Source organism: Tenebrio molitor, chromosome 8 (genome assembly GCF_963966145.1).
Source record: "Tenebrio molitor chromosome 8, icTenMoli1.1, whole genome shotgun sequence".
NCBI classification, from domain to species: domain Eukaryota; kingdom Metazoa; phylum Arthropoda; class Insecta; order Coleoptera; family Tenebrionidae; genus Tenebrio; species Tenebrio molitor.
In genome coordinates, this window is record NC_091053.1 from 18,112,144 (window position 1) to 18,131,280 (window position 19,137).

Genomic DNA, 19,137 nt, shown 5'->3' on the forward strand with positions numbered 1-19,137 from the left:
TTTAAATGTATCTTTGAAAACCCTCTCCACGAGATCCCGATCATGTAACTGTCAAAGTAGGTAAGTTAAGTACCTTTGATGTCCACCATATTTCCTCAGTGGTGTACCCAGAAAGAACTATCACTACATTTTTTAATTTGAAGGAAGACTCGATACTGCAATTGGATCATTTTGGCTAACCTCATGGGGCTAAATCCTTTTGATTTTCGAAAAATTGTTTATTTTTAAATTAATTAAAAACTCATTTCCATAAATGACTTATTTGTTCAAAATTATGTTTATTGTGTTCCATCTATGACCAATTTGTAGCTTATAGAAATATCTATGGGACTAGATAGGTTCTTCGATTTTTGGAAAAAGGATTATTTTTCGAATATGTGATTAAATATGATTTATAGATTTCTCAAACGACCCATAAAATCTAAGTTTTTATAAACTTCAATGTGGAAAACGAACGCTCTACCGAAGTAAATATTAAGCTAAGATGATAGCGAAGAATAGAGATGAATTGAAAGACACAATAACAAAATCTGTGAAGGATAGGGAGGAAAGAGGGTGCGTGGGACTAGCCACTCAACCACACTTATCAGTGGCCAAGAAACGCGAAAGCGCTCTATAATAAAGTAGGTATAATTTGTTTCAAAATCAAAAATCCACCAACACTGCATTCTACATCGAAAATACAACCGACAACGTCGCCAACTTTTGTGTTTAGTGTGTTTTGCAACTGTCGGAAAAAGTGGGGTTATGAAAGAAAACTGTTGACAGTGGTTTTGGTCGTAATTCATCGTGTTTTATTTATTCTCATTTAATTTCTCACTCGAAACGTGTGATATGGTAGCTACCACCTTTTTGTACGTAATAATTATTTTGTGTTACGTAAATAAACGCAACAGTTCGATGTCAAATTTTGGCGGAACGTTGGGCCAACCCAAAAAAATGAAACTTATTCTAGGGATTTCTTTGTTTTTGCCAACATAATTCAACAGGTGGTGGATTTTTGATTTTGAAACAGATTATAGTACTTTTTTCAATAATGGAAGGTTTGACTGAGGGGGCAATGCCATGAATGTATGGGTTTCACATAATATTGGGACTGTCTGCAATTAGAAAAAAAACATCAAAACACAAAATACGAGTGTATTTACGAGTGATAATGAGCCCAACAGAATTGAAAATGCAACCCACAATACATTTGGATATTAGTTTTTTGAATTACACTCCAGACAGATTAAAAATGGGTTAAAGAAATACAAATGTGCAACGTAGACGTGGTTTCTTCCTTTGATTTAGATTGTTTACGTCTCACTCCAAAGACGCAAGTGTTTCTTACTACCACCATTGAAAATTGTATGAATTCTTCAACGAATTTGGCAACCATATTTTGCAGGAAAGATAACCACGTTGACTGCGTTTGATTTAAATACCTACCCTATTCGGAAGAATTATTCCATTTGAACCTTATTGGAGACATGCATCGTCATTCTAGTAGGTACAAAGAAATGAAGAGAAACTTCGGCAAAATTATTAGACGATTGTCAAAATTTATAGAACGTCTTCTCAGTGATAACCAAGTCGCTGTATTAACTCATCATCTCAGTTTTGAAACAATGAAGAAAAATCCAAAAAATATATTTAATATACAGGGTGACTGGCGAAAAACCTTTGACGCTGTATCTTAACTTATTCTTTATCCGATTTGAATAAATGACACATCAAATAAAATAGTTCGAAAAACACTTCATTATTATCTTATTCGATATTTTTTTCGACATCTATTTTTTGACAAACGATAACCAACTTTGTTTTTTCAAATTATACTGTACAGGGTTATTCACGAGAGACTTCCGATGAAAATTTCGTTATTAATAACATTTGATCAATGTCAGGAAACAATAGCGATGTTGATTTTAAAATTTAAATGTTTAAGTTTTGCCAACACAAAAAATGTTCCTAATACCAATTATTAAAACGGTTGCTTTAACTTTTATTTAATAAATATCCGCAGAAGTTGGCACAAAAATTTTTGTGCATCACGCGTCCAGAAACGGTTTTGCGAGTACTCGCATTTGCAAGCCTCGGCTATCCGCCTCGGCCCGCAAACTTACTCGCACTCGTAAACGTGCCGTTTCTGGCCTAGTGATGCAAATAACCATTAATAAGTACATAATCAAATTTGTAAACAACAGAAAATCTGTTTTAGTTGCTCAAAATTGCCACAAATCCTGCTGCAGACACTGTCGATACCTTCTAGAAATGCCCATCTTTGCATTCAGTAAAAAATTTGGGGGTATTTCCTGACAGACTTCCACTACCTATCCTTTTTCTTAACTGTTCTTGGGTACCCAGTGGGGTCAAATAAACATTGTCTCGAAAGTTTCGAATGAAGGTAAAGAAATCTAATGGATTCAAATCTGGGGATCTAGCGGGCCATCGAATAGTTCCGTGAGTATCCATTCATCGATCACCAAAATGATTTAAATGATTTAAAAATACAAAATTAATGCATGCATTATGTGGTATGGCGCCGTCCTGATGAAACAAGACTCTGTTCAACACTGCTAATGGCATTTCATCCAGAAAGTTGCTGATTTCGTTTGATAATATATAATATTCCATTACTTCCGAGAAACTAGTTGTAACATGAACATGTTAAGCGTATTAGAACTTGTCTCCTGAATATCTCTCGAATAATTATCTCCTGAATATCTCGTACCTAGAATATGACATTTTATTTGATTAAGACTGCTATCAATAAAAAAGGGATGTGCGCGCCATTTACGAAATCCTGCAACAAAATGCAACCTCCCTATTGGTTATTTTATTCCACTAACCAATAGGGAGGTCGCATTTCGTTGCAGGATTTCGTAAATGACGCGCGCATCCCCTTCCCAGGAGAAAATAGTCTTTAGTCTAAGCTGTCTCTAAAAATGCCACACCATACGTTAACACTCTATCGTCTTTAGAATTTTTTTTTTCACAACAACATAATAATAATTATTATTATTATCAAACTGTTTTGACAAATGACAAATATTCAGAGCTTATTTAGTAATTTCGAGCATTTAGAACAAACTTTTCTCTTGTTTATTTTGGTCACTTGATTTTTAAATTTTGTACATTTACCTACTCTTAATTTTCTTGACTTTTGTTTAATGAATGGGTATAGTTTTTTGCATTTTTAGAATTCAGAAAACAAATCTCTGCAATACTGAATACAAAAAATGTACAGTGCTATTTGAAAAAAAGAAGTTGATGTTCATCTATCAAAAACTGGATAAAAAATAAGCAAGATACAGGAAAGGTTTTTCGTCAGTCACCCCGTAGATATTTATTTACTCCTTAAGCTTTTTATAGTAATTGAATCACAAAAGTACGAATATAACAACTGCTCCGTTCATATCAAAAGATATCATATCTTATTTATTATGGGTTATGGATTATACACATCTAGAATTATTTTGAACTCCAACGACTCAATATTGTTATCTTATCAGAATCATTTTCATCGAAAACTGTATTGATTGAACGCCTTAAAGTAACATGTAAGTGTTTTTCAAAATAATTTGAACATTTTAACGGGTGATTTTAATTATTCAGTGTTTAAATAAGGCAGGTATTTCTTTGGTTAAACCACTGCTTAAAATGTTGATTATTTGCTATCTTGTGAAAATACAAATAGTTATCGACTACACCCATAACCATATAAGGAATTATAAATTTTATCAGGCTCTTTTACCTTTTGCTTCAATTCTAAAATAATGTCACAAAAATTAGTTTTTTTTCGACACTGTCAAAATTTCAGAATTTTCTCCTGTGTGAACGGATTTTGATAAATGTCACAACTTATCAAAATGAAACATCAAGCTAATTTTAAAGATTTTAAGCGATTTGGAGCCTTTAAGGGGCTCGTCGAACAAAAAAACGTCGTATTCAACTCGTTTGTGTGTAAGCACGGTAAGTGAGCCACGCATGTCATAAAGAGCCCAATTTACACACGAACTCGTTAAATAATATACTATTTCGCATATTTTACATTTTTAACAACTTGTTTACTTATACACTCTAGATTATCAATTTCATCAAATAATGAACCAAGTCAATCATGTAAACTTGTAGGAAATTAATTAGTTTAGAAAAGAATAGAATGATTTTAGCCTTTGCAGTCAGCCGATTTCAGTCCGATAGAAAACACAACTTGCAGAAGCAGCATAAAAGAACTTTCGCTTATATTGAGTGATTCAAAATGATTGTGGATCAGTACGGCAACTATGTACGAAAATTTATGTGTCAACTGTATGGGTGGGGTATGGTTGACATTGGTATGACATTTCATAAGAGTGCATTTGATTTTTTTATACATTTGCACATTGATTTGACAATTTTCAAAATTGCGCGGCTCTGAACTGTCAAAGAAATGTCAACTCTACAGCTGCCACATACATTTTCGTACATAGTTGCCATACTTATCCACAATCATTTTGAATCACCCAATATTTACAACACAGGTGCTATTATGATTTTTTACAATCCTGTGATAAGTACTGATACAATAATATCTATTCTAACAATAGGTATATGGTATATTATGTTACAAACATGCAAATTACAAAAAAGGTAACAGCAGTTTTACAGCTGTCATAATTTGTTGTCCTTTGGTTCAATGAAAATTTTTCTTCGAGAAGGGGCGAAAAAATTTTGTATAATTGTTATTTATGCAACGAGGTTCTGTGTAAATTGGGTTTTTCTAATTGCCCGAGAGGCCAGATTGAAATACGAGCGCAGCGAGAATTTTAAGGCCTCGAGGGCAATTAGAAAAGCCCAATTTGCACAGAAACGAATTGCATACAAACTTTTATTGTTTGAAACGACGTCCCAAAGCTTCTAAATCTATTAAAAATGATTTCGCATTTGCTTTTGACAGTTTTGACAATTTTTTCGAGAAATATCACTTTGAATGTGTTGTCTAGGGCAACGGTTGGTTATCTGCTATTTTTTGCTTTAGAGCAGTTAGCAGGCAGTTTACAAAGGAGAAAAATCAAAATCTATGACAGTTGAAAGCAATAAAATTAAATTAGTTATCAATATCGACTGTAATTACTACCTTGATAAGTAAATAACCAAATAACTATTATCGATTAATAATTTTATTACGATTTATTGCGATTAGGTATAATAATAAAAATTACTAAACTGCGTAGAACTAGTTCAAAATTTTGTTTGGTTCAAACAGAAAAGAGAACAACTGGTAATTAACAAAATTAACATTCATTAGTTAATGAATTATATGTGTTTTGAATTGATTTTCATTCGGTTTTTTATAGGGATTGCTAGAAACACATAAAACATTTGGAGAAAGTTATTTAAAATACGGAACCGCCAACATGGACAATAAGGATAACCGTAATAAAATTTCTAACAAAGTGGAGCAACACTGTGACAACAAAGAGAAGTTGAATGTGGACGAACGAATTAAGTTGCAGAAAAAATGTACTGAAGAAGTGAAGCAACAAGATTCCCCTTGCAGTAGTACAAATTATGAGCATAATGAAGAAGCTCGAAAATTATGGAGGAAGAGTGCTGGTCATGAAAAGCAGAAAGGAGAGTCTAGGGTACGGTGTATTGAAATTTATGTTACTTATCTTAAAATTTGGGTGAATATTGCCAAGCAATACCTATATGTTTAAATATGTGTAAATTGCTTACTAGATTTTTTAAAGACCTAGAAAGAATGGTAAATGAGGCACTTTTAATCCAAATGACATACACTATTTTTTCTCCAACCAAATAAAGGACCCTAATCATAAAAAGTATGAAACTCATGTAATTTACGTTAGGAAAATTTTCGTTTCCCGTTTTTCTTTGCAACAACTGTACCTACATTCAGATTTTAAAGCAAACATTTTATTGAAATATTCGTGTAACCAAAGAGACAGTTTGGGCTTTAGTTTTTTTACATGTTTAGTTGTTTTCTTCAAATCAAGAAGTATCAAACTACAGCGTGATCAACAGTGACTGAGTCTGTTGGCAATGAAACAATTGAAAAGTACTGGTGTTTTTTGTCTCGTAATTGGTTCTGACCGGATTTTTTAACTTGAGACGACATTAAAAACTTTTTTGGTTATGCCAGTTATGTTTATGCTATTACAAAAATGAAACTTTGATGGTAAATTTCAAATTTCATTGTTACAAACAGATTCAGTCATTCTTGATCATACTGTATTAGTTTCAAGCAAAAATTTTCAAGCCTAGGATTAAAAGTACTTTTCATCCTGGGAGGTAAAAGTGTTGCCTTAATAATACGTAATTTTTTGTACAGTTACAAAAACATCTAATTTAGTGACAGAAAACGGTATTAAAAGTAACCTTCTTTAAAAAACGATTGGAGAAAAAATAATTTCCTTTGTATTTCTTTATTAATAATACAAAAAAGAAATAAATAAATATATTCATATTTAAAATTTTACTGCAACCACTAGTGGAATATCCAGTTATATTTTCACTAGTGGAATATTCGATGAAATTTGCTGTTGCTAGGCTACGAAAGTAAATATCTGCTATTTTATTGGTTAATATTTGAAATATGACAGGCGAATTGAATAGTCGCTGTAATCCAAAAAATAAAGCCTTACGATTGGTCGAAAACGATGATGAATGAAATAATCATTATAAACATATTTTTTCTAATTTTGACATATAAAGTGACACTTTTCAAAATTAATTGACGTTTGGAAACGTCACACTTTTCGTAACTGGTTACGAAAAGTAAAATCTTTCCTATACTCCATTCTTTATCTTGGTGAGTGGTCGTTGGGAAATTTTCAGCCGTCAAGTTGAATTTAGGGATTTTTAAAAGTTCCAATGGAAAAGTGCGTTGGTAGTTGTTGAAAAATATTCAAATATTACAATAATGTACTTACAGAGACGCCGCAAAGTCTTTCTATTTATTATTTTCCTGGTTAAATTGCTCATGATTCATATGGACCGAGACCACCGACACATAACCTCAAACGTGTCATCTTCATATCGCATCGTTTTCTAAAATTTTAATAACTTGCTTGGGAATTTCAAAATGTTCTAGACCGCCCACACACTTTCCGGTCAAATTTGGTCCGGTTTATGGTTTAAGAATTCGGTTAATTTCTCACACCCAAACTTCTTTGCAATATTGCCCGGCACGGGACGGGAATAATGTTCGGTCGACGGTCGGATTGACCGACGACGGGCGCCGATAATTTTCATATCGGGAACGGTTAAATTTAAGAATCGATGTGTACGGCTTATATATTTACATTTCGCGACATAAGATTGTCAGATTTGGAGATGAATGCTTGACGAAGATTCTGAATTCGAATGACAGCGATGACAGTTAATATTTGATTTACACGACACACAAATTTGGTGGAAAAAGTAAAACTTACAAAGCTACCCATGGCTTGCTTGATCGCATCGACCACTCACCAAGATAAAGAATGGAGTATAACTGGTTAGGAAAAATTTATTGTATCACCAGTTACAAAAAAAAATCAAGAAAAATTTTAGTGTTTAATTAATTTTTGTAAACATTTATAACGCAATTCTTACAATTACTTATGTTAACTCCTGATGAAAGGGAAGTGGTAGTAGAATTCGCCGATATCTGAGAAACGCAATTTGATGTTTCCCCAAGGATATCGGTGGCAATCTTTTTCTTATTTTCTAATGAATCCTTCACGTAACCTTCTGCTACTGAGTTTGACTTCCAGCCCCCATGTCTTTTTATTTTCATTATATCAGCTCCAGAGTCCGCCAGCCAAGTGGCCGAAGTTCTTCTGAAGCAGTGGCCAGTAAATAAGACACATTTTCCATTATTATATTTAACAAAAAATCGGTTGTGTTTAACATTCGGTGGACGTAAATTAATGTATTTCTTGATTATATCCAGAAAATTTACTCCGTCAATGTTTCCCTTTGTAATTACAAACTCACGTATAACTTTTGTTTTTGTATTCGGAATACGAAAATATGACTGATTGTCCACAATATCTTCGACATGCACCAGCTATTCCAACGATCATTGCAACCTTAAAAGATAGGTAGTAATAATACGAGGGTCGTTCGGAAAATTCTCGGCCTGAAGCAGAGATGTCGCTAGTATGACCATAATTCTGCCATTTTATTTAAAAAGGAACCTTCAGTTGGCGCTCTGCAAAGTTTTAGATTCGCGCGTTTCATAGCTTTGTTGTGGTAATCAAATCAAGCAGGCAATTCTTGCCATTCCTGTGAAATGGATAAAATTGAGATTCGTGCTGTGATCAAGTACTTCGTTTTAAAAGGTCTTACCCCAACAGACATTAAAAATGAGTTGGACTCTACATTGAAGGAAACTGCTCCTTCATTTTCGACGGTGAAAAAGTGGGCAGCGGAATTTAAACGTGGCCGTACCTCAATCGAAGATGATGAACGCACGGGACGTCCAAAAACGGCCACGACCGACGAAATCGTTGCAAAAGTTAACGATGCTGTATTAAACGATCGCCGATTGAAGGTCCGAGAAATAGCTGAGGCTGTAAAGATCTCTATAGACCGCGTCCATCACATTTTACACGAAATTTTGGGTATGCGAAAGCTGTCTGCTCGATGGGTGCCGCGTTTGTTGACAGTCGCTCAAAAACGCGTTCGAATGAACATTTCTCAAGAGTGTTTAGATTTATTTAAACGCAACCCTGCTGAGTTTCTTCGACGTTTTATCACTGTGGATGAAACATGGATTCACCATTATACCCCTGAGACGAAGCAGCAGTCCAAACAATGGATTGGAGCAGGCGAAAGTGTTCCTAAGAAGGCAAAAACGGTTCCATCTGCCGGGAAAGTCATGGCAACGGTCTTCTGGGATTCTCGTGGTGTGGTGTTGATAGATTACTTGCAAAAGGGCAAGACTATCACTGGGGCCTACTACTCTTCACTACTGGATAAATTGAATGAGGCTATCAAAGCTAAACGTCCCCATCTGGCCAAAAAGAAAGTGCTTTTTCACCACGATAATGCACCCGCGCACACGTCTCGCATTGTTACGGCAAAACTTGAAGAACTTCGATTTGAAGTGGTTCCACATGCCCCGTATTCCCCAGATTTGGCTCCCAGCGATTTTTTCCTCTTCCCGAATTTGAAAAAATGGCTGGGGGGACGAAGATTCACTTCCAATGAGGAAGTCATAGCTGAGACAAACGGTTATTTTGCAGAGTTGGAGGAGTCGTATTATTGTGAGGGTATCAAAAAGTTAGAACATCGTTGGACGAAATGTACCGATTTGGAAGGAGATTATGTAGAGAAATAAAAAAAAAAAAACCCAAAAATCTTGAGTTTTCTTTATCAGGCCGAGAACTTTCCGAACGACCCTCGTAAGTATGTAATTGTAAACAGTTAAAACAAAAAATATATTGCTATTGTGCGATTCGAGTTTACCTTTGCCATTAAAATTATCTTATCATCAGCCTCAATTAAAAACTTGGCGATATTCTGTTTCGACAAGACGTTGGACTTTTTAGCGTGGTAACCGTCTGACTGCCGCTTTAAAAATGCCACTAAATTAGTATATTTCTTAATATCGATATTCCTCTTTAGAGATAGTTTGCTTCGCAGCATGGAATAAAGAGTCCACAGTGTGGAAGCTTTTAGAGTCTTCTTTCCCTCAAAATACGCCAGCAAAATTTTTTCGTTGATGTGCTTTATGTTTTTTCCTTCACACCATTTTTCCAATTTCTCGTAAGCCAAATCATATTTGGCTTTTGACTTATTCGGGATCACGGACGATATCGCACTTCGTGCGGCCTCTTCTACATCACTTGGTATATCATCTGAATCTAAAGACATTTTGGATGTTTCCAGTAAAACTCAGTACAATTATACACAAAACAAATTTGACACTGTCATATTTTTTGTTTTTAAGCAAAATAACCGTGCCTACTTACCTACTTGATATTTTAACACAATAATAATTTATTATTAATTAATTTGAAGAAACTTTTTTTTGTCAAAATTAGAAAAAATCTTGTATGTAACACGTTAGGAAATGCAATTTTGTGTAACTCGTGTGATTTTGCGGGATCTCGCTGCGCTCGTCCCGCAAATATTCCACTCGTTACACAAAATAACGCATTTCCTAACTGGTTACATAAATAGCTATTTCAGCAAGAAATCCGCTATTTCCTGACAATCAGATTTTTATTAATCAGTAAAAAAATTTACCTTTTTTAAAAATCGCGGAACCTAGCCCAATGTAATTGGCCAATGTGAGTTAATTGTAGCGTGAATCTTGTTTCAAATTAAAAGTTGAGAAGTGTAACAAGGGGTCTTAAATGCTCTACTTCGGTTTTAACATTAGGCAATTTTATTAATTACCTATAAAATTATGTAACCGAACCATAAAAATTGATCACAGTTTGAAATTCAGTTGAAAAAGTTTTTAATAAAATTATGTAACTTATTTAAAAAATGTATCATTTTCATTTAATCTTCAGTTTGCAACAAAGAAGAAGTCCTTTCATTCTTCAAGTCAGCTCCGATTTGATACTTACAAAAAAAGAGCTGGAACCACAGATCTCGGCAAGGACTATGAAAAACTGATGTGCGCTCTATTGGCTTTGAAATTCAGCACAAGTGATATTGTGGCTGATTTCGAGATGAAAACCAACAGTGACGATTGTGGAGACTTCGACGACGTGGTGCTGAAAGTGACTTTTGTGGATGGACAATCGCAAACGTTTCAGCTCCAATTAAAACATTCGGAGAATACGAAAAATATTACCGACAAAATCCTTGAGGCGAAAAAGGGCGACTACAGCTTACCGAAGTATATAAAAAATATTTCAAAATTTGAAAACATTGAGAATATCAGTTTTATTTTATACACGAATAACTCGACAAGTATCAAGAGTAATTCAAAAGTTTGTCTTCAAATTGAAGGCAAGACAAATGAAGAAGTTGTTGTGACGGAGCTGCAACAATTGGATCCTAAGAAACTTCTACTAATTAACAGAAAAGGAATCAGCGATAAGAAAGAGGGAACAAAAGTTTTCCAGTTTGAATTAAATCAGGGTAGTGGATCAGTTAGAGGTCGTGATGATTCTTTGAAAAGTTTTTATTTCTTTGCCAATCAAACTAACACAACAGGAGCACAGTCGTTAATCACCGATACGTTAAGAGAAAAGTGTGGAATTAACGATGCTACTTGCTCTTCAAGTTTTATCCAGTTCATGGGAACGTGGTGGTCTGGTAACTTTATCCTGACTAAATATGACGTGGTAGCAAAATTGGCTGAGTTAACATTTACGCCTTTTATGCAAACCATATCGGACAAAAAGTGCAACGAAAAATCAAAACTTCTTCGAGAAGCAATTATGAAATTTGACATGACGATTGTTAGAGATACGAATGAAGAAGTTATCGCTAACATCTGGAACGAGACAGCAAGTGACGAGGATATCAGTTCGACATCGCTCAAATATGGATTGCCTTGTAAGGGAATTAAAGACTTATCTCCAAAGGAAAGAAGTAAAGTGTTATGGCATTTAAACAAAGTTCCCTTGATTGTTAAAGCGGAACAATGTCACGAAGCACAAATTAAACAGGCTATCAGACTGCTCGAAAAAGTCGAAAAGAAAAAAGTGGTATTATTGGCAAATGCTACAAAAGAAGAGTTCCCGGGGTGGAATATTTTCCAAGATCTTTCCGATTTACCAAATGAAGGTGTCTACACAGATATTATTAAACATTTTGCGGTGTCTCTTCAAGGTCGACAATCAATTTTTTTGGACCAGTTACTCAACTTTGATCAAGAAAATGGCAAAATTATTGAAACTAAAGAACTTATTCAAATGACCTAAGAAGTTATTCAAATCGGTAGAAGGCAGGAGAATGCGTTTGAAAATTACATTCCCAGAAGTGTTTCTACGATTAGTTTAGACATAAAGAAAATGTCAGAGTTTTGTAAGAAAACAGGTTCTCTCCTAATCATTTGTAACGTTTCTCAACCTTGGAACAAAGCAATTCGACAGTTGGATTTGCACGTGATGGAGCTTGACCAATACTTGCAACTGGAAGAGAGAAATAAATGTGATGTTTTGTTGACGAGTAATAAATGGCCGCATGTTCAATTCGATGACATTTGTGAAAAAACCAACAGGAACGTGCATTTACTCCAAGTTTTTGACGACAAAAGTTGTACTTGTACTTGGGTTCTAAGTAAGCGAGACAGATTTTCGTTGGAAACAATGATATCTGAAGGAGCACATGTCGATGAAATGAAAATTTTCACATATCTCGACCATCCTCTGAATGTCATTTGTTCTCCACCCGGAATGGGTAAGAGCACGCTGGTGACTCGCTTGACCAGCAATTGTCCCTCCACTTATTGGAGTGTTCGTGTAAATTTGATCGATCACAAAGGACTTTTTAAGAATGAACATGAGCACAATGTAATATTGCACCGTTTTGTTCAAGAAGAGGAAGATCCATTAGTGGATAAGATTCGTTCGATGCTTTTACAAAATAAAAGAATGTATTTTTTTCTCGACGGATTGGACGAAATAGATAGTGACTCTCTTCAGGACGCTTTGGATTTTATTAAGTACATCTCTTCGTTGGGTCACCGGGTGTGGATTACTTCACGTGAAAATTTGGAGCAAAAAGTGTCGCAAATCCTAAACATATTTCCCATAAAAATTGAAGAGCTGACAGAAGAGCAGCAGAAGACATACATCCAAAAGCGTCTTCAGGATTTGTACCAAAAAGAAGAAGTTGTTGAAATTACCAATAAAATATACGCAAGTGTGGATATCGTTAACAGTCGATATTTGTTAGGAGTCCCTTTGCAACTGTTCATTGTTACAGAAAATTTTCGCGACAATAAAGATTTAAGGAGAGAACCCGACCAAGAAATTTTTGTATTGACTAAAATGTATAAAATATTTTTCCAAGGAAAGAAGAAGCATCAACATCGAAAATTGGGAGTGCACGAATACGAGAACCAGCTCGGGTTTGACTTTGATCTGTATCTGGAACAATACGAATTGCCAGCACTGGAATCTTGTCTTGACACCACGACTTTTGGCAAGTTAAAGATAAATTTGGGAAAGAGTCAAAACTTCTTGGAAAAATTAAAAACTGGAGATCCGTTTGGAATAGTCAGTAGAGTGACCGACGATAATCAAGTCATCTTCAGCCACCAGACTTACGCAGAATATTTTGCTTGTGTGTGGCTGAAGAAAAATCTAAACACGGTTTCGTCGCTGCGAGATGACTTAGTTAAAGAAGAAAATAAAAATTTGATGTTTATATTCGATATTATGTTGGCTGAAAAAAGTGCACTTCACTTAGCTGTAATCTACAAACATAATGATTTAGTTTTAAAGCATTTGGACAAGAGGGAAGTGAAAGATGAAGGTGGTCGAAGTGCACTTCACTTGTTGTGCTCTTTTGGCGTCCCACATCCTCTTTCGTGGAATAAATTTGACAACTTATTTCCCTACTACACAAGGAAATATTATTCTGAAAATAACATCGAAGGAGTCTCTACACAGTACAGAGAAATATTCGAAATGTTGACACATTGTGATGTATTTCAAAAGGACGACGTCTTTCAAATGGACGTGATATTTAAATGGAACTGTCTTGACTACGCCATTCGACACCATAACTTGTTCGCTGTAGAAAAATTTCTAGAAAAATGTGGAGACTCGATAAGCCTTGAAAGTTTATTCGATCACTATGACGCTGAAACACTTGCACTATATTCGTCACAGATGGCTTATACAAATTTATTGCGTGCTACCATTAGAAATGACTCAAAAGCTCTATCAGTCAGAACTGAAAAAGCCGGTTTGACATTGTTGCACGTGACCTTTATTCGAATTGAAGGGAATAACAAATTACAACAAATGTTAATGGAGGAAAGAAAAAAAGTGATTACAATGTTAATAGAAGGCGGTTTAGATGTAAATGCACAATGTAAGCGTAAGACCACCGCTTTGCATCGGGCTTCTGCACTTAATGATGATGTGATCGTTAAACTTTTACTGGACCGAGGAGCAAATATCAATTTGACTGCTATCGGTCGACAGAACGCACTACATTTCGCTCTCACAAATCCTAAAGTAAATATGAAATTAGTAAAACTCTTGATAGATGAAAAAATAGATATGGAAGCCGAGGATATGTACGGAATAAATCCATTACATATTTGTTGCCAAGAAGGACATTACGATGCTTTGGTAATTTTATTAGAAAATGGTGCCAGCGTAAACGCTAAAAATGACGGAGACCCAAGTCCACTTCACACTGCCGTTTTAACGAGATCGAAAAATTACAACTGTGTAAAAGTGCTACTTGATTACGAAGCTGACGTTAATGCTGTCGATAATTTGGAGAGGACTGTGTTACATACAGCTCTCAAAGGAACATCCTCCCCTGATGTTGAGGTGATTCAGTTGTTACTAAGTAAAGGTGTTGACGCCAACAAGCGAGATCGCCACCAACAAACTGCTCTAGATTATGCTGTAACACGTTCTGAATCAGATGACTTGGTGAAGATACTGTTCAATGCTACAGCACACGATCAGTATGTAACGTTTCTTCACTACGCTGTCTACCAAGGCAATTGTTTTGCTGTAAATTTATTTCTAAAAGATGGACCAGATCTGGATAAGATCAATGTCAACAACCGCCAATACCCTTTGCACTTTGCAGTTGAAAATCAACACCTTCGGAGCGATCTGTTATTGAAAATGACCAAGTTTATACAAGATTGTATCGAGAAAAAAGCTGTTTTCGAACCAAGTCTAATTGTTATATTTTTAAAGAAATATTTCTCAAATGGCTATGGGTCCGATTGTGTAAGTTTTTTTAAGATCAATTTGTGTTTTTCGTTTGTGCTTATTTGAGTTAGAATATTTGCTAAATAAAAACGATGTATGTGTGCCGATGTACCGGGTCATTTCATTATAAATGATTGTAGTCCAAGTTGGCGTAGAAACTGAATGTAAAATTTATGGTTGCTGCTCCATATAAAAATGATCAAAATTATGTGAATACACACCGTTCACACACAAGAGTTAAATTGGATGCCAAACAACTCAATACTTTTAGATGCAATCGTTTATTAAAAAAAATTAAATCCTCATCATTATTTGCATTTTACCTGGTCAGACTCGTCATCTTAGAGTGAATAATCCTGTACAATTGGTACAATGTTTGTCTTAATCATAAAATCGATCATATCTACACAAAAATTGTTGCATTCTTGAAAATGAGTCAAGCTCTTAATTTTCTGTTTGAAATAACATTTAGCAAATTGACGTTATTACCATATCGACATAAACATTTAAACCAAAATTGTAGATTGATTTAATTGAAATTTCATTGATAGTACCTTCAGCTTTTTTTTATTCTTTTCCTCAATATTATAACGATATCGTGATTAGATATCTACTCGTATTTCAAGAATATTGTAATTTTCAACATGTCTTATGTTTCTACATTTACTGACACAAAAAGTTTTGATAAGTCTTAAAACATATAAATGTTGAACACGAAATCTTTTTCTTTTTCAGTAAAAAAGTTTACATTTTCTAGATACCGGATCCTACCACGTTTGATGGATCGATGCTATTAGAACCGCGCTTTTGAAGAAATGAAACAATCTTCGTCGATCTTATTGAGTTTAGAAGTTGAACATTTTTATTACGGTTTATATGATTAGTTAGAAAACGAGTGTCATTTACAAAAACGACTAAAGAAACGTTATCAATAAATTTATAATAGTAGTTTATTTGACGAGTTTGTGTGTAAATTGGGCCTTTTTTGGCCCACGAGTGCCAAAAAAGGCCCAATTTACACACGAACGAGTTGAATACAACGTTTTTTTGTTCGTAGAGCCCCTTAAAGGCTCCAAATCGCTTAAAACCTTTAAAATTAGCTTGACGTTTCGTTTTGACAAGTTGTGACATTTATCAAAATCCGTTCACACAGGAGAAAATTCTCAAATTCTGACAGTGTCGAACAAAAAAATTATTTATGAACTGTAAATCACAGGCATTATACATGGAATAAGTAAAGACGTAGGTAATGCATATTTCGTAACTACTACAAACTAAGGCCGCCAATTTGTTTTTTTTTCCTCTTGAAACTCACACAATATTTAGATTTTATTTAAACTAATAAGTGAAATTTCTATTAACGAATAGATATGGTAAAAAATACAGAATTTAAACATAATACAAAGTTTTAACTAAACCCTATGTGTACATCGTCATTAATCTGCATAAAATGTAATCTTCAACCGCATACAAAATTCTGATGAATATTTTTCTGCAGAAAGTTTATCTCCAGAATAGAATTTAACAGATTAAGGCCCATATTCACCAACGCCAGTTAAAGTTAACTGTAGGTTAACATATACGAAAATATTGTTGTAACAATAGGTAACTAAGGTAACGAAACATTTTAACCTACAGTTAACGTTAACTGGCGTTGGTGAATACGGCCGTAAGGGGCGTATTCTGTAATTTTTAAAGGGGCGTTAAAATTTCAAGCACTGATTTGTCATTGCTATGACAACTTAATTTAACTGCCTTTAAAATTTCGCGGAGCAGTTACAGAATACGCCCTTAATAACGTCCAAATTAATGCACATTTACGTACCTAGCTTAAGACACATACCGCGTGAGCAATAATAACTGTTTCAGTTGGCAATAAAAATTTTTACTTGAAATTGGAAAGACTGTGAATTGTACCTATTTCAGTTTGTATTATTGTCATTATTGACAGCCGACATCAATTTCAAATTTAAACGCCTCGGTTTTTGTAATCTTTTATTGATAAAATGGTTTTGTAGTTAGCTCAAACAGTAATTGTTGCTCTCGCTGTACTACCTACAATTTGTCATTTAATCAAAGAACCACCAGCACTTTACACCCAAGATTCGATCGGCAACATTGTGTTAATTTGAAGTTACGTTACCTGGAAATGAGAAATGTCATCACCTAGCTAACCAACAAGCACAAGAGCGGATAACAGTATGATTTCTATTTCGTGGCGTTTTTAAGAAAAATTGTTGAATTCAAATTTCAAATTTTATGCGTAAACTCGAGTTTGGATACCTCGAATGACATCTGATAATGACAGACGGCAGGTGCAGTCTAGCCAATCGGATAAAATTAAATACACTACAATTTTATTTTTTGCCAACATGATGCAACCGATGGTGTTTATTTGATTCGAAAACAGTTTGTTATCGCTTTGTAGCCTTAATTTAATTTTTATGGATTGTTTAATACAAATACATTACAATTTGTTAATAAATTAGTTCATGTAGAATTGTTTTACCAGACATTGCATTTTACATGAAAAAATAAATAATGAAAAGGGGTGTTCTGAACTTGTTAGATCCTTCTAATGACCCAGAATTTTTTTTCAGGTTATATCGGAACCACCCTGTATATAAAAATCAAGTAATTTTAGAGCCAATAATTAATTAAATGTTAATTTCTGATATAAAGTTGTAATTGAAAGCAGCTTCAGTTCACTCTTAAGTAAACAAAATGTAGAAAAAAACACTTTTTTTCCCTACCGGTTAGAAATGTAGGCTGTGGATACCTCATTTGAGGTGAGAAAATTCAACTTTCTCGCTAAGGTAAGAAAGTTAATCATGAAATGTTTATGGTAAAACTGTACCAAAATAAAAATGTCAAAAGTGTCAAAAGTGAAATAAGTTATTGATAAATGAAAGCCAATTCAATAAAGCAAGTTGGTAGATCAATCATATAATCTGGAAAATAAACAGATAAGCTAGGTAGGTACTACCCTAGATGGTACTACAACTTCTGTTTATATCAAATTTTCGAACAAACATCAAATCTTCAAATTATATGACAATGACAATTTAATTAAACAAATAACCCAACCTACTATTCAATTCTCAAAATTTTCGTTTTAATCAGGAATATAACCATCTTTTTTTGACTTTTTTCAACGAAGTTGTGTCGGTAGGGAAAAAGATAGTATTCAAACCTTGTTAAGAAAGTGCCCTTGCAGACCTTGGGCACTTACAAACCTCGCCTACGGCTCGGTTTAGAAGAAAGCACTTTCTTACCTTGGTTTGAAATATACTATTACAATAGGGGCATATTTCCGATATGAAAAATTGATAAATTGACAGTACTGGTTGTGTTTTCTCATACGTTTTGCAACACCAGATTTGTCGAGTTATGGACAAATTTTTCTCAACAACGAGCGTAGATACTGAAAGGCTGATTTTCTGGAAATCTCAGCCGAGTTTCCCCCTTTATGAATTGGCACAGTTTTAAAGTTTTCCAAACATTTGGAAACGTGCCCTGCTCCAGGGACAGATTAAAAATGTGTACCAACGGTTCGATGAATAAGGAAATTTTGGGTTTAACCTGGTTCAACGCTTTTTCTACGTCCGATTTATTAAGTTTCTTTAAAGTGATACGAGTACATGGCTAGAAGCTGTTACTATACGACCTTACTGTAAATTTACCAAGAACAGAAGACGTGGAATAAAAATTCATAAAGTAATCTGTAAAAGAGTTGACTATGTCTTGGGATTGATTGTAGATGACATCATCATAGATCGTTTTAGATGGAATCCTGGCTTGAACTTTTTTGGATCCTTCTGCAAGGAGTTCTCAACGAAATGGATACAGGCTGTTTGATAAAAAACGCCTCAACCCATAACTTTTTTATTTATTATCCGATTTCAATGAACAAAAAAACCAAAGATATGGTTTTTCATGCGCTACGAAGCAGCAATAAAATATATTTTTTTTGGCGTTATTTTCAGTAGCTACCGATAGTCAACTTTTTTTTTAAATGGACACATGTAGTTTTTTAGGCTTAGTCTATTAAAGTATTTTTTTAAATCTAATGATGTATTAAAAGTTATCGTTTGGTCCGTAGCTGACTGAAAAAAAAAAATAAACAATTTTTAATTGTGGTTCAACTTATTATGAAATTTTCGAGTGTGCCGGGAAAAACAATTGGAATACAAATAGCAACAAATGTCAAGTGTGAGTTTGAAAATTTTCAGGTGCAATCTTGAAGAGTTTTAATATTATTTTCTTGGAAAACATGAATAATAAT

At 34.3% G+C, this 19,137-nt stretch overlaps 1 protein-coding gene across 2 annotated transcripts; it reads left to right on the plus strand.

Moving 5' to 3' along the window:
- The first annotated feature begins 3,400 nt into the window (after positions 1 to 3,400).
- Positions 3,401 to 17,404, plus strand: LOC138137593 (uncharacterized). 2 transcript variants are annotated; one of them, XM_069057071.1, is made up of 6 exons: positions 3,401 to 3,545; positions 5,325 to 5,612; positions 10,500 to 14,870; positions 15,610 to 15,627; positions 15,661 to 16,386; positions 16,527 to 17,404. In XM_069057071.1, exons 3-5 carry the CDS (start codon positions 11,955 to 11,957, stop codon positions 15,661 to 15,663), a joined length of 2,937 nt encoding a protein of 978 aa, XP_068913172.1. In that variant the 5' UTR covers positions 3,401 to 3,545; positions 5,325 to 5,612; positions 10,500 to 11,954; the 3' UTR covers positions 15,664 to 16,386; positions 16,527 to 17,404. The 2 variants fall into 2 exon arrangements, with proteins under 2 accessions (XP_068913172.1, XP_068913171.1); XM_069057070.1 differs by having other exon boundaries at positions 15,610 to 16,386.
- The last annotated feature ends 1,733 nt before the right edge of the window (positions 17,405 to 19,137 follow it).